Here is a 19,401-nt window from a genome sequence, read left to right on the forward strand (position 1 = left end):
GTGGCAAGAGACATGACGATCAACAGGAAGACTTTAAAGCCATACATTGATATGAAACAACTACGAGACATATCAAAAACCTAGCTGCAAGGTTTCACGATCCAAGTGCAACAAAGTCCGAGCTGGTATTTGAGTTGGCATGACGAAATGACACTGATGTCCCTGACCCCCCTTGCGGCTGGCCTTATCCTCCCCCTGAAAATAAGAGACCACTTTCTTACTTTGGAAGGTCAGATTTTGAAAACTTGTTAGTGGTTATTCACAGGGATGCACCGCATCCTGATTTATATGCACATGTTTTAGTTCAAGACATTACAGTCCTGTCCTCACTTTAAAGACGCCTCACAGTAAAAACTGGCTCAACTAACCCCGCTCTCCCCTACTAGCTATCAGTGGTGAAGAGTTACAAAGTTAAAAGCTGGTAGATGACGCCAAAGATGGTGCAGCCCATAATATGAGGGCCAACTGCAACAGCAAGTGGAGGGATACAATGAGGAAAGTTGGTTTGGAAAGAGGAAGAATATAGCTGCTCATTTGGGACATTGCGACATTTCCTCTGTGTTGTCAGGCAGGCAGAAAATCAATGGCTTACACGTTTACTGGTCTCAGAGCTGATATTTATTAGCAACAGAAGTCAAACGGAGCGTGGTGGTCAGCAGGGAGGAGGTACCGACTGTGTTCACAGAAGAAACATTGTCCATGTTATTTCCCAGTTTGCACAACACCTCCACAGGTAAGACTTTGACTGCAAATTATAAAGAATGTTAAACACTGACGCGCTTCATTTGATCGGTTTCTAGAAAGTCGGCAAAAAGATGTAGGCTAGGCCAAGTTGTTGAAACACGTCCCTGTTGTTTCCAACTCGACAAACCCGGGCAAATGTTGTTAAAAAATAACCTGCATTGTGTAATCAGCCCTGAAGACAAATCTGTCGCGTTAGTCTGCCTTCTCAGTAATAATCCAGAGGCTGCTCCAAAGATTTCTAGATATATTTAGGTGAAACAGCTAATACCGTGGGAATCATTTTAGGATTAAGATTCATGGTGACACGCAGGAGAAGTTCATGATTAAATTTATACACTTGGATGGGAAACACATGTGGAAATACCGCCCAGTTGGCTATGCACACTTTATCCCGACACAGTTTAAACGGGAGAAAGGCTGTACAATAAAATATCTTCGCTGCCATATAGAAATTGATGGCTCTATAATAAAATACCACAGTTATTAGAGTTGGGCGTTAAGTAGCCTGAGACCCAGGTTGTTAAAGGAAAACTCCAGCAGTTTATTTTCTTTAGTGAAGGGATTAACTGCTCTTTTTACTAGTTTTATTTGCGAAATAATCACTTGGATCATGATAAGGTAAAATCTGGATTATCCCGGCAATAAAATTTAATTTAGCATGTGTGGACTAAACTTAGCAGCACTAAATTACTCATATTGCCAGACCTAATGTCAATGATCTGCACTGTAAACATTACACAAGGGGACCTGCCCCCCCCACGCTTTGTCATTGAATTTACTACTTTGTATTTAACCTCTGTATGAACTGTGTTACCTACATTTTTTAATACAGGAAAATGTATCATTTAACATCCAATTTTTTTAAAACATTTGTTTGGGACAGGAATGCCACAAGAAAGAGAAGTAAACCATTGTAGAGATGTCAATCTAAAGCATTTTACAGGCACATCCACTACTAAAATATATCAGTATAGCCTATTATTATATTATATTATATTATATTAGTATAGCCTAGGGTGCAGCTGCAGTAATAATCACTGCAATATGACTCATTGTCATTGTTAGCTCAAGGCAAACATGTCAAATATTTGAATGGAGCTATTAATAAAGCTCATATCAGGCATGAATGGTTGTGTTCTGAGCAAGTCTGACACATAATAGTTGTACTGCTGAGGAAATGCACCAACATGGCATCCTTTAAGCTTTGCTAATTGTTCTCTTTCTCTTTGGACGTCTTGTTAGGGCGAGGACAGTATGTGGACACTGGCTCTTCAGTTGGTTTTCACTGGTTTGTACTTACAGGTATGTGTATAAAATTGAGGTCAAACTGATCAGCTGTTCTTAGTTTTTCCAAATTGAACAGTTAGACAGTCACCAGAAATGAAGTTTAAAAAAGATAAACCTAATCTGAGACTGACAAGAATTAAAGAAATAATTCAGTATTTTGGGAAAATATGCCTAGTCAAATTTAAAAAATGCTCAGTATTTAGTTTCTTGCAGAGAATCACATGAGATGACCGATACCACTCTTAGACGTGAAAGTGAAAGACGTGAGAGTTGTATTGATCTGCAATCAGCAATAAAACGAATAAACATATAAACGGCAAACAAATTCTTAAACTGTATATTTCAGTTAAATTCCAATTTACAGAAATAATGTAAACCTTCCTTCTTGCAGATACCCACATGCTACCCATCATGCACTTTGTACGGCCTTGTAGCTGCTTGCGCCTCACAGAACTACTCCTGGGTTCCAGCTCTGCCTCCCAACATCACCCACCTCTACCTGGAGTTTAACTACATCAGTGTGATCAACAGCAGCTCGCTCCGAGACTATGACCAGCTGCAACAGTTAGATCTTGGAATGCAGAAGGTGCCGCTCGTCATAAGAAACAACGCTTTCCTCAGGCAGACAGAATTGACACGGTTGGTCCTAGGCTCGAATATCGGCCTTCAGCTGGAGCCAAGGGCATTTGCAGGACTGTTCAATTTACAGCACCTCTTTTTGGATTATTGCAATTTGTCAGACTCCATACTGGAGGACAACTATCTGCAGCCGCTGTTGTCCTTAGAATTGCTTGATCTCTTTGGTAACAAAATTGTGAGACTCCGACCTGGAATGTTCTTTTCAGAACTCACAAAGTTCACACAGCTGAACCTTAAATTAAATCAGATCGAAAGGTTATGTGAAGAGGATCTTGTTGGTTTCCGCGGTAAATACTTCACATTCCTTAGCTTGCACTCCAATCACTTATACCACACAGACCGTGGAGAGTTTGACTGGGAAAGATGTGGTAACCCTTTCAAATGGATGGGCTTTGAAAGACTTGACTTATCCAGCAATGGGTTCAGCCTGGACACATCAAGACAGTTTTTTAAAGCGATAGAGGGGACTCCAATTGCTCATCTTATATTCTCTGGACACCTGGGCAAAGGCTTTTCACACGACAACCTCCCCGATCCAGATGAAAGAACATTCGAAGGCCTCGTCAGCAGTGCAGTTAAAATTTTAGATCTGTCTAGAAATTTTATATTTGCTTTGCAGAGGGCTGTTTTTAGTCCTCTAAACGATGCAATGATTATTGACCTTTCCAAAAACAAAATCAATCAGATTAACAGAAATGCCTTCAACGGTCTTCAAGGACATTTACGACTGCTCAACCTGTCATCCAACCTCCTTGGAGAAATATATTCTCACACATTCACCAATCTGACAGACCTTAGGGTGTTGGATTTGTCTTACAACCACATTGGTGCATTGGGATACAAAGCGTTCAGTGGTCTTCACAAATTACGAGCGCTATATCTGACAGGAAACTCGCTGAGAGACTTGGGCTTTCCCGAGTCATTACCAAACTTAGAGTTTCTTCTTTTGGGTGACAATAAGCTGCAGTCACTTTTCAGTATCATTGATTTTGGAAAGAGCAGTATCCATGTGGACGTTGCAGACAACAGATTAAACAACTTGCGGGAAGTTTATGAAATTGTATCTCAGTTCAGCAATATCCAGAATTTTTTCTTTGGTGGCAACTTCATCAAGTGGTGCACACCAAGCCTGAACGTTACAGTACCTCCTAATAATAGCTTGCAAGTGCTGGATCTTCATGACAGTTCCCTGCAGTTCATCTGGGCGCAGGGGAACTGCCTCAACCTGTTTGATCATTTTGAGAATCTACTCGGTCTGAATTTGAGCTTCAACTCAATCGCGGCTCTCCCACAAGGGATTTTCAGCGGCCTCCTATTGATCATAGAGATCGACCTCTCATCCAATGTCTTAACCTATCTGCAGCCAGATGTCTTTCCGGTCAGCCTGAGAAGACTAGACCTCTCAAATAACTTCCTAGTGTCCCCAGACCCTAACACTTTTAGGTCACTCAGCATCTTCAGCATGGCGGAAAATCGGTTCCAATGTGATTGCCATCTGGAGAGCTTCCTGGAGTGGCTGAACAGAACGAATGTAACCTTCCTGAGCCCAGTTGAGGAGTACAGATGTGAGTTTCCAGCTGCTCTTCATAACCTCCCTCTGCTCCATTACGCCTCAATCATTGAACCATGTGAGGAAGACGATGAAAAGGCCGTCCAGGATCTTAAGTTTGCTATCTTCATCTTCTCGGCTCTCCTCGCCATCAGCCTCATCCTCAGCGGGATTGTTTATGCCCGTCTCCGAGGGCACATATTCATAATCTACAAAAAGATTGTTGGTAGAGTCCTTGAGGGCCCAAAACCAGTACCTCCTGCAGACGATCTGCAGTACGATGCCTTCTTCTGCTTTAGCGACAGTGACTACGGCTGGGTGGAGGCTGCTTTGCTGAAGAAGCTGGATAACCAGTTTTCAGAGGAGAACATCTTCCGCTGTTGTTTCGAGGCCAGAGACTTCCTGCCAGGTGAGGATCACCTTTCCAACATCAGAGATGCCATCTGGGGCAGCAGGAAGACCGTGTGCATCGTCTCCAAGGAGTTCCTTAAAGGTACAGTTTTTCTGCCGCTGATCTGTAGTAACATGTCTAATGTTACAAAATATTTTTAGACATTTTGAGAAATATACTAATTCCCTTTCTTGATGAGAACACAAACACTAAGTTAACCTTGTTTTTGCTGAGCTCCAGTGTATTAACTTTTCACCTTGCCGCAGTGACGTACAGGTGTACTCCAGGATTACAGTTGGTTATGCTTACAGGTACAACAACAACAACAAAGCATACATTGACTGAGGTGATTCAGGCTTGAGCTTTCACCCAGAGAGTGTCACAGAACACAGCCTGTTGTTAAATTACTCTTTAAACATGAAGCAGCTACAGGTTATCTTAGCTTAGCATAAAGACTGGAAACAGGGGAATACAGCTAGCCTGGTTCTGTTTGAAGTTAAAAAAACAAAAAAAAAATATTTATGACATTGCCAAGCTACCAGCGTCTCCAGGAAGTCGCATCCCCCAGTCAAGAAATAGTCAAAGAAAACAACCCACACCCACCTGAAACAACAATTTGTTGCTTTTGCACTTGATAAAAAGAAAAAACCTCTGGACAGAGCCAGGCTAGGTGTTTTTCCCTGTTTCCAGTCTTTATGCTAAGCTAAGCTAACCATCTACAGGTCTTAACTTCACATTTAATGAGCAGATATGAGAACTGTATTTTGCTTGTCATCTAACTCTCAAGAAAGCAAGAATGTGAATCAACTATTGATCAACAAACTATTGCTTTAAAAAACAAGATCCTTACTGCACTCCTCAGTTTCTGAAAGCTGGCGTGCAAGCTAGCACCATGGCCATAGTAAGGCCCCCTGTCTTTTTCATTCTTAATTTTCTCTTTTCTTAATCACAAAATTAATTACCAAATGAAAAATGAAAGAGGTAAAAGAAACTAAGTGGGTTGTGCCTCTTTCTAGATGGTTGGTGCTTAGAGGCGTTCACTTTGGCCCAGGGCCGGATGCTGGAGGAGCTGACAAATGTCCTGATTATGTTGGTGGTGGGGAAGGTGTGTATTAAGCTGCTGAGATACTTTCTTTACCCATTCTCTGGGGATTGCTTAAAATCATATTTAGAAATTTAGCATTTCTATGTGCGGGTAGATTAATTTAAAAACATGTGATAACCAATATTTTGCCACTTGGGGGCAGTGGAAACTACAAGTTAGCAAGCATTTTAAGGAGAGCAGCATTAGCATTTATCTGGAGTTACCTTGAATAGCCCAATATACAGTACTCTTATTCTCAGTATTCTCTTTCTAGTTCAGGTTCTGGTCTCCTGAGGGAAACATCTGGCTTTTTAGCTGCTATATACTACACTATGTCACCCTGCTAGTCTGTCCTGCTGAATGGTGCTGTACAGGACAGTGCCAAAATCAAAGCTGTGTGATAATGTAATAATTCTCTCATGGCTCATCACCATAACTGACAACTTTCACATACAAGTAGTCAGGTTATCCATTGTTAAAAACAATAGCTGCTTCAAAGAGTAATCAAACCCCAAACCCAAAGAGATTCAATTAAAATAGCTTTATATGGGCAGAAAACTGGGGCTGTACAATTTTACTGATTTAAAATAGAATTTTAAGTTCTTGACATTCCCTACTAACCTATATCTCCATTTTTTTAAAACAAAACATCTCAAGGTGGCTCACTACCAGCTGATGAAATACAACGCTGTCAGAGCTTTTGTCCAGAAGAGAGAGTACCTAATCTGGCCAGAGGACCCCCAGGACCTGGAGTGGTTTTATGAACGTCTCGTCTCACAGATACTCAGTGACACTAAGGTGAAAAAGTTTGCAGAGGACAAAGCTGAGCCTGCACAGCCTGACATTCAAATTGCGAATGAAGACAATGTCCAGCTTGAAAACATCCAAGCAATTACCGCGTGAACTCTGACTGCATTGTTAATGAAAACCTACTTCAACCAAGATAACCAACCAAGACCAACATCTACTCCACTGCAGTATCACCCGTAAGCTAGCATTCAGACTCCTGAACAGGATGAGGAAGAAGTTTTCCCTTAAAAATGCCAATCTGGGGTGGGGTTATTTCAAGGTGAAAAGGAAAATGGGCATTAAAAATATTCAGGGGAAGTCAAGCAAATATGCTTCATAGCGGAGTTCTACACAACCAGTTGATTCTGCTCTTCTGACAGTCATGAACAGGTTTGTGTTTAAATATATTTGTGCATTTGAGTGATTTGTGGCACAGTGTTAAATCAACTTATAATTCCTTTTCTTATTATTTTTCTGTTTTGATATGTACAGTACAAAGAAATTGTGTTATTATGTTAATGGTATAAAATGTTACAGTTAGTGTGATGTGTCCAATTACCCAGGTGTAGTAGTAGTAATAATAATAATAATAATGTGTGGTTAGGATTTGCTAGTCAATTGTTCTCAGTGATATCAAATGTTGGTGCAAATGCATACACTGCTCAGCCTAATAGCTTGCAGGATGAAGCAAGTTCCCAGCACGGTGAATTAATTAACTGAAGAAGCCTTTGAAATTCCTGGGTTTTAAGGTTATTACTGTTTAGGTTGTGTAAATCATTTCTCAATGTGTATCTTTTATTTTCATGTTTGCAAAACAAAGTCCACTCAATGGGATTCTTTGCTCCAAACACAAACTAACGTCTACCTTTGGGGTTGATTTATCCAGTTTAAACCTCAGTTTGAATGATTTTATTCATCACAAATGCAGTGGTCTTTATTTTTTATTTTTTAATCTGAGCCTCAGATGTAATTCTTTATTTTAAATGTAACGGGATTAAACCCCCAAAAAATAAGGAAAAAGGCATGGGGTGATTATTCACCTGCCTCATTGGGAAAATTTATGAAGGATCGCTTTGGATTTTTATTCACAATTTTCACCACTAGATGGCGATCTGTTATTACTGACTCATCATGTCAGGCTTGAGTGATCAGGGAAAACCCAGAGCTTTAATAAGTGAGAGTTCAGTGAAAACCACATCAAGGCTGTTTATAATTGCACTGGGTTTGTCACAATTAATGAGAATTAATGGCTATTTTATCTGCATATGATGCCCTCTCTCTAAGCACTTGGGTTTTCTGGACTGTAAGATGTGAGTGAATCTGAGGTCAGCCGGTTTCCTTTCATTTGAGCTGTGTGTCTGAAAACAGGAAGCTACTGGGCAGAGGAAAGCTTCCGTTCTGTTGGCCCCGGCCGCCTGTATCCTCCCAGCCTTTATGAGCCAGCTGTTCTGAACATTACAGCCTGTCTGCAGGCTCCTGCTGCTTATACACTGTGGACAGTCCATTATTCTGAACACAGTGCAACATTAACATCTCTCCGACCTGCTGTTATTGTGCAGTTGTTTTTATTTTCTGGGGTTGTTAACAGGTGTTGAACTTGAAAATACTGTTAGTACCCCCAAAATGTGGTGTGTATTATTTGGATGTGCATAGATGAACTTGCGATATGAAGGCCCAGAAAGTCCTCTACTATTCTGAAGTAGACAGCCTGACAGCTAGGATTGATAAATATAAAGCCCAAAAGCAAAAAAGGCAGTAATAGATTATCAGATGATTCCAAAAATATAACTGAATACATCAATAAATAATACTTTTGGATACATGAATAAAATGGACTGTAAAAAGAAATATGTCTTTCCCCTTAAAGGTACAATGTGTATAAAGTGAGACCACTCTCCCCCCTGTTGAATTCATACACTAAAACATTAGGAGGCAGCATAACATATAATCAGCTCCGTTAGCTGTAGAGCTAACTTAGCGGTTCTATTAGCTGACTGAGCCCAGATAATAAAATTAACAATATTAATATCAATAATAATAATAACTATTTGTATAGCACTTTTCAGTACAGATAAATTGCTTTACAGCTCTTCGATTAAGTTAGTGTCACACATTGGTGTACAACAAAAAAATATACTGTATGTAACATAAAACAAGTCATTATAAAATGAATGGGCTGGAAGAAGTTTATTTAAGGAAAAATAAATGTTGCACACAGTGGTTTATAGTTAATAAATCAATAAAACAAGTTAATATACAAATAATGGAAAATTAAATATCCATTACATGTTTGTTTGTGGGAATGTGTCTTAATGCAGCAGATGGGGTTTCCTTCCTTTTAGTCTAGTGTTTCAAACAATACTTTTGGGTTTGAGGCATTCTGAGCGATCTGGGTGGAAAAGTAATTTGTTTGTGTATCTTGTGTTAAAACCTCCGCTAACTTGAATGGGGATATAAAAAACATTATTGGCAGCTCTTCCAGACTTTCCAAATGTCGAAATTCTGAGTCATTTCGCAGGAGTAACTCAAAAAAAAGTTCCACCATTTTACAGATGCTTTTTCACAATGTTAGTCTATGGGGAAGTGTTTTGGGACCAGTGAGCGTACATGACAGACCAGGAAGTTGTAATTCCATGGTTTGGCCACTATGTCAAAATGGCTTCAGCGCACGGCACACGTCCTGGGAGCTTGGCTCAGTGGTGCATGAAGGTGAAAAAATCTGGGTTAAATAATTACCCGGATATTGTGCATAGCTTACGACCCCTCAGGAGGAAGTGCACTAGCATTTCCTTTAACCCCACCTCCCTTGGCAATTAAGGCGGCCCATAAAGCACCAGAGACTTTCACCAGCTGAGCTGGCTAACTTCCAGATTACCCCTCTGTTAATTTGAATGGGGATTAATTGATTTAATCGTGCAGCTCTTCTAGACTTTCTAAATGTTACTGGACTGAAAGGATCAATTTTTCATAGTGAAACGTCATTTCATGTGGGTTGTGACACTCAAAGAAATGTACCATTTTGCAGACGCTTCTTTCAAAATGTAACCAGCTTTCACAGCGTCCCATTAGATCACATTTCTACTTCTGATTAGTTAGTACTTGTTGCTTGGGTTGGTTAAGGTTAGGGTTAGCCAATCAGAGGCATAGTAGGGGGCAGGTCAGAGTTGTCAAAATCTGGTGGGGAAGAAATTATGTGGTCTACACTTCTGATAATAAAAATAGGAGTAACAATATTTCCTTTCTTGACATTTTACAAGTTTATTTGGTTTATTTATTAGACTTAAAAAGGGGGGGGAAAAAACTTGTGTAATGTAGCCGCTAGCACACATCTCCCAGCTGTACGTACAGTATGGGCCTGGGTTAGCTGGTTAGGATGGTATCTTCAGTAGAGCCCTCTGCAACACAATACATACGTCTTTGGCCTAACATTAGAACTACTACTTCACATTCTGGTGATAATGTTTTTTTTTTATGTTTTAAGCTAAAATGTTGGCCATTTCTTACTCACTGAACCTTTAACCCCTAAACTTAATTTCTGGAGCGGTCCTGTTTTTGGTTCTTGCACAAATTTAATCAGTTCTCTGTTTTCACGAAACAACTGTTTTCCTACACACATTTCCAATTTTGTTAATGCCTATGATAACGAGATAGGCGAAATCTAGGACTATGTTTAGCTAGCATAACTAAAAATGCGGGTGGCAAAACACACTGAGCACCAACCTTTTCAGCTAGCTACCTAGCTGTAGCAAAATTTCATGATAAACCTACAACAGCCAGTTCAGTTAAGTTTATCATCCATACATTATATACTGCATAACCCACTGCAATCACTGGGGGAACAGTGAAGCATTTTTGCCACCAAGCTAACTCAAGCTAACTTTATGGTAAGGCTTCTTTAGTTTTAAGGTTTAAGTTTATTTAGTAAAGGATACATTTAATTACACTTAACTTATAAAATGTGAAAACTAACAGTAACAGTAAGGATTAGCAAGGTTTCTGAAACCAGGACACTCTAAAAAACCGGAACATAACCAGGATACTAGTGTACAATCTTTGTCTTGGACATGTATGGACAACCCCATCTCATCATCATATAACCTGTAGGAAGATGGGAAACCTGTTGAGAAAAATACAAAATAGATAATCAGTGCCAAGACCAAAAAATGAGAAAAATGAAATTAGCTAGTGAAGGATACATTGACAACTCAAAATAATTAACTGATTGGTAAAAAAGAAAAAGCATTAAGATTAATATTTATTTAGATTACATTTAAATTATTACTATTTATAATAAGTTAAATATGTTTGACTCCTGTGATTTACTGCCTTTTGTCAGTTTTGGGGGTCCATAGATAAAAACAAAAAACACTCTGTTTCTCCAATACTCAAACAAGAAAGAAGGAAAACCTGTCTTACTTCCATAAATCTGGACCAGCCCAGCAGCTCCACCAAAATCTAATTTGAAAAGTGAAAGCAAATGTTTACCGTGTAAACAAGCTCTCCAGCTCCGCGCGGCCTCTTCACAGTTATTTCAGGCCTGCAGAATATACTTAGAACAGACACACAGGCTTCTGAGATTCTCCCTCGCAGGGAAATGTCATAAACCCTGCCCCATGGCCATAGCTAATATTTGACCTCTGTTTAAGCATATATGATTATGGGGATGCTCACGCAAGCCTGAGGAGGGATCCTCAGAGGGAAGTGGACTCATCTTCACTGCACTGATTGAGAGGAGGAGGAGAATAAAGGGAACCATGGGAGATCTGAGGCGGAGGGTAACACAAACTGATGTATATGAGCCAAAAACAGATCTTTCCTTCAACATAGAAGCATCAGCCAAGCCCAGTGTGGGTGGTTTACTTACGTAATGTGTTTTACAGCGCTTGTTTGTTTGTGGAAGTTTGTTCTGGGGTTAAGGGGCGTGACAGGGATGAGAGGAAAGCATAGTGGTACTTTTCCTTCCTTCTCTCTGGCACCATCAGCCTGCCAGGAGTGAAATGTTCTCAAGCTAGAGGAGCATTTGTGGATCATCCACCCATTTTCCTACTGCTTTTCTGGTTGTGGTGGAAAGTAGCATTTTACATAGAAACCGATGCCTTTTGATGAGTTAATCATGTTTCCACAGAAGCGTCCCTCTGCGACCACAAAGTGATGCGTCTGGGACGCAAAATAAAACAGTAAATCTGAGATGTCAGAGCAGCCCCTTGAAGATAGTGAGAAAAAGATTGGGTTTGAAACTCCACATCAAAAGTGCTGCAGCGAAATGTGGGATCTCTGCAGTAACTGCAGTAAAAAAGAAAGAACGAGGGAACGAAAAAGACTAAGGTCGAGCCAAAAAGAGATGACTAACTTTAGTTTGGTGCTTCAGTAGGAATTCCCCTGTCCCCAAAACACAGCTCCAACCCGCTGAGGAACTTACTGAGAGCACCAGCCTCCACTTTCTACACTGGAGGAAAGACAGGGAGCAGAAAGACGATCTTTTCCCAACTGACCTCTGAGGAAACAGGTGTTTTCTGTACTTGGTTGGATTGGATTTAGTAGCAGGAAGAACGAGGGAGAGCGAGGTTTAAGGGGTCATGGAAGGAAGGAGGGATAATATGTCTACATCTGTCACCTGTTTAGAGGGACAGCTCAATGAGGGAAAGACACTTTAAAGCTCTGTATAGCTGAGGTTCATTGCTACAAGAAACTCTTCACATGTTCATAATAATTAAATCCATGTTTTTAGGAACATATTGATTATAGCTGCTTGAACACTGAATGTGAAAAGCCTCTGTTCTCCTTTAGAATTGTTTGGAGAACACAAATACACAAGCTGCAGTCCTAAATAGGTTCCATTTTCTGGACATATTATAAAAGAGTAACTCATCAAAATATATATTTGTAAGACAGGCAGTGTCGTCACCCTGTAATTAACATCTGCCTCAGCAGGCCTGAAAGTTAAGAGCACTTTTGTAGTTGATGTACCGCAGCACACAACACAAACTATCTATTAACCCAGTTCCTAAAATTATTTTATAATTAACGGTTTTATCTCTTTATGCAATTCCCAAAGCCAAACTTAAAACAGTTCCTGAACTCAAATGCTGTAGATTGACTTGTAGAGAATTTAAGATCTGTATCACAACCAGTAATAAAATCTGATTATTATTCTTGTGTAAACCAAGTCTACATGAGCATAAAGAGAAGGAAGCCTGGCCCACTTTAAATCCAGTCAGTGACCTCAGGCCAGATGTAACAGATAGCAGTGAAGGCGCCAGCAGTTAGGAGACAATGAAACAGGTGTACACCGTTATGATTAAAGATACACCGTCTTCTTGCAACAGAGCCTCATATCATTTTATGGTCTGAGCATGTGTGTATACAAAAGATAGGAAGAACAATCAATAAGCGACTGCAGGACCAAAGTGATTTAAAAAAAAAGACATTTTAATCATACAGTACAGCTTTTATCTGAGGCAAGAGCACTATCTGAGGCAAGAGCACACTGAGAATTTAACACAAGCTCCCACGAATACAAAATGTGTCAGGCAATGACCTTTTCAGCTTGTAAAATGTGGCACATTTTTGTTACAGGTTGACATGATCATATCTGACAACATATACTGATAATTACACACAATATCACAATATAGATACTGTACGATTTCGGTGCAAATGGCTGCTGTATGAGTATAATACTAAAGTTAGCAAAAGTTCATGGAGTTGCTGTTGTGAAAAGACAATTTCCCATAATGATAATAGTTAACAACAGCATGTGTTTCACTGTAAAATCATATGGCACGTGAAGACTTGGTGATTACAAAAACAGAATGTAAACAGAATATATTTAGTGGGTCTGTCCTGTTTTATTAAACAAATTGAGGCACTTGGTCAACAAATACATCACAAACCTTGTTTGATTGCACAGAGATATTGTATGTGTCTTTCCTTTTTTTGGACATTTGCCATTTGTTCTGGATTGAGCTTTAATTAAAACATCAATTAATCATCAACATAAGCTTTCAGAAGAGGGATTCGTCTTTATTGCTATAGGAGGCACGCTGGTTTCAGTTTTTGGTACGTTAAACTCTGAAGCTGAATTGCACTTCACTTTCAACGTCCTGTTAAAACAGTAGAGCTTCTTTGGAGAGGCAGAGGACGCCCGCTGTCTTTTGGAGTTCTGCTTCCACTTTTTGACACTTTCCTCCCGTGTGACGGGAACACTTTCGAGCTTCTCCTGGTTGCCAGGGATTTTACAACAAGCATCCATTCGTGTTGTTGTATCTGTTGTTGTGGTGGGCACACCGTTTTCACCACAACAATGATCACTGTCTCTTGCCTCCTGTCTTTCATGATTTGTTGTGTGTGGTGAGCCCAGTGAGCAGGAGGGGCACTGAGTCTGCGCTTGTGTCGAGGTTGGGGCACTGATATTTTGGCTACTCATTTCACGTGTATGATCATCCTCGTGTCCCATAGGCTCTGAGCCAGTAACTGAACCAGGAGCTGGGCCTGTGTCCTGGTTCAAAGCTGTGGTGGTGGATCGCTGTTCTCTGGCTGAACCAGCCTGCAGACTCGCAGTGTGGACACAGTACTTCCTGAGATGGCAGCTGTGGGCAGGTCCTTGCCTGGGGGCCACTACTCGTCCAGGGGAGCAGGGGTGGAAATGGGCAGGAGGACAGTGGACATAGTGCATACGGCACTCCGTGTGTGTGTAGACTGGGTCCAGGTTTGCAGGTAACAGGGCTGCATTTTGTTTGCTCTGGGTGTTTCCTGAGAGGGGGAAGAGCTGAGGGGTGGTAGGGCGGGAAGAAGAGTCCTGGGGAGGCTGAGCACAGGAGTGGGGAGTCCACTGCTGAGGCAGGTGAGGAGGAGGAGGGTCCCCACATGTGCAGTTAGTGTTCTGAGAGTACTGGCACCTGGATGGTGTGCTCAGCGCGGCTACAAGCCCATTCTCAGGGCCACTTCTCGCAGTCTCAGTTTTGCTCTTATAATGGATGTGTGAATAAGGGGCAGTGTGGTGGTGAGGACGGATTCCATTATAAAGCGGAGCACACACCTCCTGCTCCTCTCTGGGTTTGTCTTCAGTTTTCTGACTGGATGCCAACGGCTCTAACTCATAATGCTCCACCTCCCCACCCCTGCTGTCCAGCTGGTACTTCCCCAGGCCAGAGCCTTTCCCATGAGTTGAGGGGTTCATAGATGTGACCTCAGAGAACACCTGACACTGCAGCTTTTTGGGCAGGGGGATCTGGCCACAGGTCCCCTGGGGTCCCAGGCAGCGACACATGCACTGAAAGAAGAAGGTAGCAAAGGCCCAGCTGATGCACATGATCAGCATCATGAATGTGCCCAGCTGGGTGTAGGCTAATACGGTTGAGGGCATCATCATGGCCCCAGCAACAAAGGTGGTCAACGCTGCCATTGCAATAGCAGAGCCCATACGGCTGAGGGAGAAAATCACCTTTCCCTCGCGGTCAGGCTCAGGGGCGAGTCGGTAGGCCACGCCATAGTGGACGGCGAAGTCCACAGACAGCCCCACGGCAACAGAAATGGTAACGGACTCCAAGACGTTCAGCTCCCAGCCCAGAAGCACCAGGGAGCCGACTGTGACGAATATGGTCCCGGCAATCGACAGGATGGCGTACAGACTGATGATGACATTCCAGGTGGTCAGGAGCATGACGCTGAAAGCCACAGCCACGGACAGCGCCATGGCAACCAGAGTGCCATCTGACAGACTGTCCTGGAGGTCATAGAACTCCAGGTTGCTGATGAACCAGCCGTGGCTGAGGCCTGTTGGGGCGTACCGCAGCTCCTCGGTGATCCAGGCGTCCACCTACAACAGAAGCACAATCATAAATGTCAGGAGAACCAAAGCAGCAACAAAACAAACAAATAAATACACACTGAGTTAGTACAGCTTAAGGAGAGATTATGTGCAGGTGATACAGGTGAAATGTGAAATACTACAGGCCCTACCTCACGGTAGAACTGGTACATCTTCTCATAGGCCAGTGTGAAGAGGTAGGTACTCTTGAACTCTAACACTATGGCTCTGATGGTGTCATTAATGTCAAATCGAGGTCCAGGGGTCTTGCTGTCTAGATGGTAGTTAGTACTCCGATCCAGCTCCATGATGGCTCTCTTGATGCACAACTCAAAGACATCTTGCTTGTAGGGGAACATTGACTGACTGCAGCAGGGGTAGACAGAAGCCTCCTCACAATCCTGGTTCTCCATCCACTGTTAAAATAAGGGGGAGGCTAAAGTTGATTATGTCCAGTGGCACTATTCAAATGCTATTTAAGATCTTCAGACATTAAACAAGGGTGTACATTTAGCATTCCCATTCGGCTGAACGATTAATTGCATTTGCAATATTATCGCAATGTGATAAAACGAGATTTTCTAATCGCAAAGGCTGCGATTTGGCTATGATCTGGTCACATGACACCCAAGAGTAAAGCAGTCTGCAGACGAGGCATCAACTTCACACGTTACGCTGTACCTTGACTTGTTGTACACAAAGGCCTTAAGCTTGTCAGAAGCTGACACTACAGAAGCTTAAGTGTCACACAGGGAATGAAAGTAGCAGCCGCCACCCGCGGGTAACGTGGTGGCGGTGGGTGACGGACAGGAGAAATGCACAACAGAAAGACACGTGTAGTAAGGTAAGCGTGTTGTGGCGATCGGCACCTGCGTCACACACACAGTCACCAGTCAGCTCAGGAAATATCTGTGAAACGGCTTTTCAAACCAAACGCACAAGTTCGAAAGAGGCCCAGTCTGTTCTGAGTTACTGCCTGGTTACAGCTCTGCACACCAGCATCGGAGGCTGTTCAAGCAACTCCAGTGTTGTCGGAGAATTACTAAGCTTGTCTATTAAACATGAGAGGCGACAGTTGGTTTTATTATTTCCGTTGGTCAACTTCTGAATTGAACCTCAAACTGAGTATTTTTGTTTGCTTACTGGGATACAGAAAGATGGACTCCTTGGAGATTTGAACTGAGATAAGGACTCATTAATTGCTGGTTGAACTGTGGGTTTTGTATTGAGCGTTTTACTGTCTAACCCACTGTGGTGAGTTAGTTTTTCTCGTTGTCTGTAGGTAGGCCGACCTGATGATATTATATCATATTATTTAATGCCATGACTTGATTCAAATTATCTTTCTCATATTATTAAAATTTGATACTTCTTCTTGCTCTTAATAATAATTCTACCTAATTTATCTAATTTACCCAGGCCTGACCCACAAGAAAGAACAGAGTATGTTCTATCTATCTAATATTGTGTTGGTCATACTATACACTGATTTACTGCTTGTCCATTTTAAATAATACAGACAGTAAAGAGCTTAAAAATGAATTGCATATTAAATCGCAATATTGGTTTAAAAAAAAAAAAAAAAAATGCAATTACATTATTTTCCAAAATCGTTCAGCCCTACTGGCTAGTGTCAATAAGATGCCCTTCAATGTCTACTAATATATACATCATTACTTTAGTATGATATACTTAGTAGGCATGCAGTGCTGACCTGTTTGAATGTCTCGATGAAGCAGCTGGTGAAGTCCTGCTCCTCTGACTGAAAGATGAAGCTCTGATTTCTCAGCTTTTGGCAGAAGTTGAGGATCCATAGCTGAGACGCTGGACTGGCTATATTGAAGCTGTTATCCAGCATCAGCTTTCCCTTGTTTTTGGGGTTCAGGGGGTCCCCATTATCCATTGGTGTCACGCCCCAAATGATGGTGATAGGCATGTGGAGGTCCTCGCCATGATGAACCCTCTCGAACATGAAAAGCTTCTTGTACTCAGCGTCGTAGCGCTCAAACGGGTGCGAGGATCGGAAAACCTGGAACTCTGCCAGCTCCAGAGACGGAAGCTTCATCTTTGGGTTGACACAAACCACATAGGCCCCACCCACAGTGATGGCGAGGAACCAGAAGAGCCAGAGGTAGCGCAGTTTGATGACGATGCAGGGCAGCACCTTCTCAAAGAATATCCTCGACGCCTCAGAGACAGTAAACAGGCATTTGTTGGCCTTCTGACAAAGACCTGCCCAGAACATCCGGGCTCCTTCTTGGTGTGGAGGCTTGGAGCAGGGGAACACGGCAGGCAGGTAGCGCTCATGTAGCACCACCACGGCTGGCAGCCATGTCACCATGAGAATATAGTTCACCAATATGGCAGTACCCGCGTAGACGCCAAAGCAGCGTATGGCGGTGATGTTGCTGACGTAATTGGCATAAAACGCCGCAGCAGTGGTGAAGCTAGTAACAAACATAGACAGGGCGGCATGTTGTAGGGTCACACTAACCGTCTCTGCCAGCTCAGCGTGTGGTTTATCAAACTTGGTGTAGTTCCACACATCGCAAAGCACAAAGGCGTCATCTGCCCCAATGCCTACCAGGATGATGAGGGCCGTGAGGTTCATGAAGGGGAAGAACTCAAAGTTGAAGACCATTCGGTAAAGAAAGTAAGACACAATCAGCGAGCTAATGATGGCTATTATTGTCATTAGAGTGATGAAAACTGAGCGTGTGTACACACACATGACCAGAAGGACGATCACTATGGCTATGGCAGGATAAACTGTGTCTGTGAGGAGGTAGTCCTGAAAGAGGTCGTGTTTGATGCCAAACTCGATCCCTGTGATTGTGGTGATGCCGTCTGAAGAGTTCCAGTTCTCAAAATTGTCCAAGTAAATGTTCATCATAGACTCTCCTTTCTCTGTGGGGGAGAAGAGCATGCTGTATTTGAGCACAGGTGGAGGGTACTCCAGGCTCTTGGGACTAAGGAAGTCTTTATCCACCAGGAAGTGAAGGATTTGGTAGACAGCGTTGTACTTGGTGCACTTCCGGGGAACACTGGCACACTTCAGCTGGTCTTTCCGCCGCAGGGCCATGTCCCAGCAGTCAGGCGCCAGTGTGCCGTTGTGGTAGTACTTTGCACATGAGCGCAGGATCTTGAGCGTGTGCGTCACATCACGCTCTGTGATCTTCTGGCAGGACGACCTGTTGGTGAGCACGGCAATGTAGTTACCAAGTGTCCAGCTGGGGCAACAGGAGGCGTCATTGGTGCGCTGACAAAGACTCCAGTAGTCCCGATGGGAACGCACCTGGGAACAGAGACGAATAATAAATACACAGACAGAAAAGACATGAGCCAAAAAGTTATGTGAAGCTTTTATCAGTTATGGTGAAACTAATAATGTATCATTAACTAGTCTTGACCAGAGGATTGTGCTGCTATATACGCACCCTTGTGTTGTCCAGATTGCACATGGATTTGATGGCCTGAATACTCCACAGGTTCTTCCCCTCAGCTGATGTGAACACCAGTCTAGAGTAACTGTCACCTGCATGAGGAAAACAGTTTTATTACTCAAATGGGAAAAACCCTTTTTCCCGGAATAAACAAAGTTAGGAAATATGAGATAAAGACTATTCTACCATCTGACTGAAAAATATCTTGTGGTGGAAAAAAGCTCTTATTCATGCTTTGCAAAACAAATATGAAGCTATACCTTTGACTAATATTGGGTAAAGAGTGTATTTTCTAATAAACCAATCTCTTTTCTAATCAATTTTAACTGTAATCCCACTCAAAATACCAACCTATTAAAAGAGTAGCCCTTTAACCTTTAACTAACCCTTGTTTAAACAGACCAGTCTCTGTGTGAGATTAATTTGGGATTGCCTGAAGTCCTTTGGAGGTTTTGTGAGAATTTCAGAGAGCTACTTATCTGGTCTAAGTTGGATTGGTGTAATTTCTGTATTCAGACTCTTACCTGGAACATCACAGAAGAACTCTTTGCTGAAGTCCCACTCTGCTTGCCGTTTGTCTCTGTCAAAGTGTTCCTCGGGCCACCTGGGCTCTTGGTGACTACAAAAAACATGAAAGCATTAGCACTCTCTACATTACTCAGATGT

The 19,401-nt window shown here is 42.2% G+C and overlaps 2 protein-coding genes across 6 annotated transcripts in view; one reads left to right on the top strand and one right to left on the bottom strand.

Annotated features, from left to right (window-relative positions):
• Positions 1 to 421: 421 nt before the first annotated feature.
• On the top strand, positions 422 to 8,301 carry tlr5a (toll-like receptor 5a). The gene is made up of 5 exons (XM_046060709.1): positions 422 to 733; positions 1,987 to 2,046; positions 2,423 to 4,712; positions 5,627 to 5,715; positions 6,352 to 8,301. Exons 2-5 carry the CDS (start codon positions 1,999 to 2,001, stop codon positions 6,595 to 6,597), a joined length of 2,673 nt encoding a protein of 890 aa, XP_045916665.1. The 5' UTR covers positions 422 to 733; positions 1,987 to 1,998; the 3' UTR covers positions 6,598 to 8,301.
• A 4,656-nt stretch (positions 8,302 to 12,957) lies between these two features.
• disp1 (dispatched homolog 1 (Drosophila)) overlaps positions 12,958 to 19,401 on the bottom strand; it is a 90,575-nt gene continuing 84,131 nt past the window's right edge. For all 5 annotated transcript variants that reach the window (XM_046060206.1, XM_046060203.1, XM_046060208.1 and 2 more), the window contains 3 exons: positions 17,007 to 17,872; positions 15,445 to 15,708; positions 12,958 to 15,301 (listed from right to left, as the gene is read on the bottom strand). In XM_046060206.1, the coding sequence (XP_045916162.1) occupies positions 13,475 to 15,301; positions 15,445 to 15,708; positions 17,007 to 17,872 (2,957 nt within the window). In that variant the 3' untranslated portion in view covers positions 12,958 to 13,474. The remainder of the gene's footprint in view (positions 15,302 to 15,444; positions 15,709 to 17,006; positions 17,873 to 19,401) is intronic.

The sequence above is a fragment of the Micropterus dolomieu genome, linkage group LG10, assembly GCF_021292245.1.
Source record: "Micropterus dolomieu isolate WLL.071019.BEF.003 ecotype Adirondacks linkage group LG10, ASM2129224v1, whole genome shotgun sequence".
Taxonomy (NCBI): domain Eukaryota; kingdom Metazoa; phylum Chordata; class Actinopteri; order Centrarchiformes; family Centrarchidae; genus Micropterus; species Micropterus dolomieu.

What these genes read in the sequence shown, in the direction of transcription:
- tlr5a (XM_046060709.1), top strand. Translation starts at nt 1,999, where the DNA reads ATGTGGACACTGGCTCTTCAGTTGGTTTTCACTGGTTTGTACTTACAG. An exon ending in TCACTGGTTTGTACTTACAG is followed by an intron (nt 2,047 to 2,422) that starts GTATGTGTATAA and finishes TCCTTCTTGCAG; the next exon opens with ATACCCACATGCTACCCATC. An exon ending in CTCCAAGGAGTTCCTTAAAG is followed by an intron (nt 4,713 to 5,626) that starts GTACAGTTTTTC and finishes GCCTCTTTCTAG; the next exon opens with ATGGTTGGTGCTTAGAGGCG.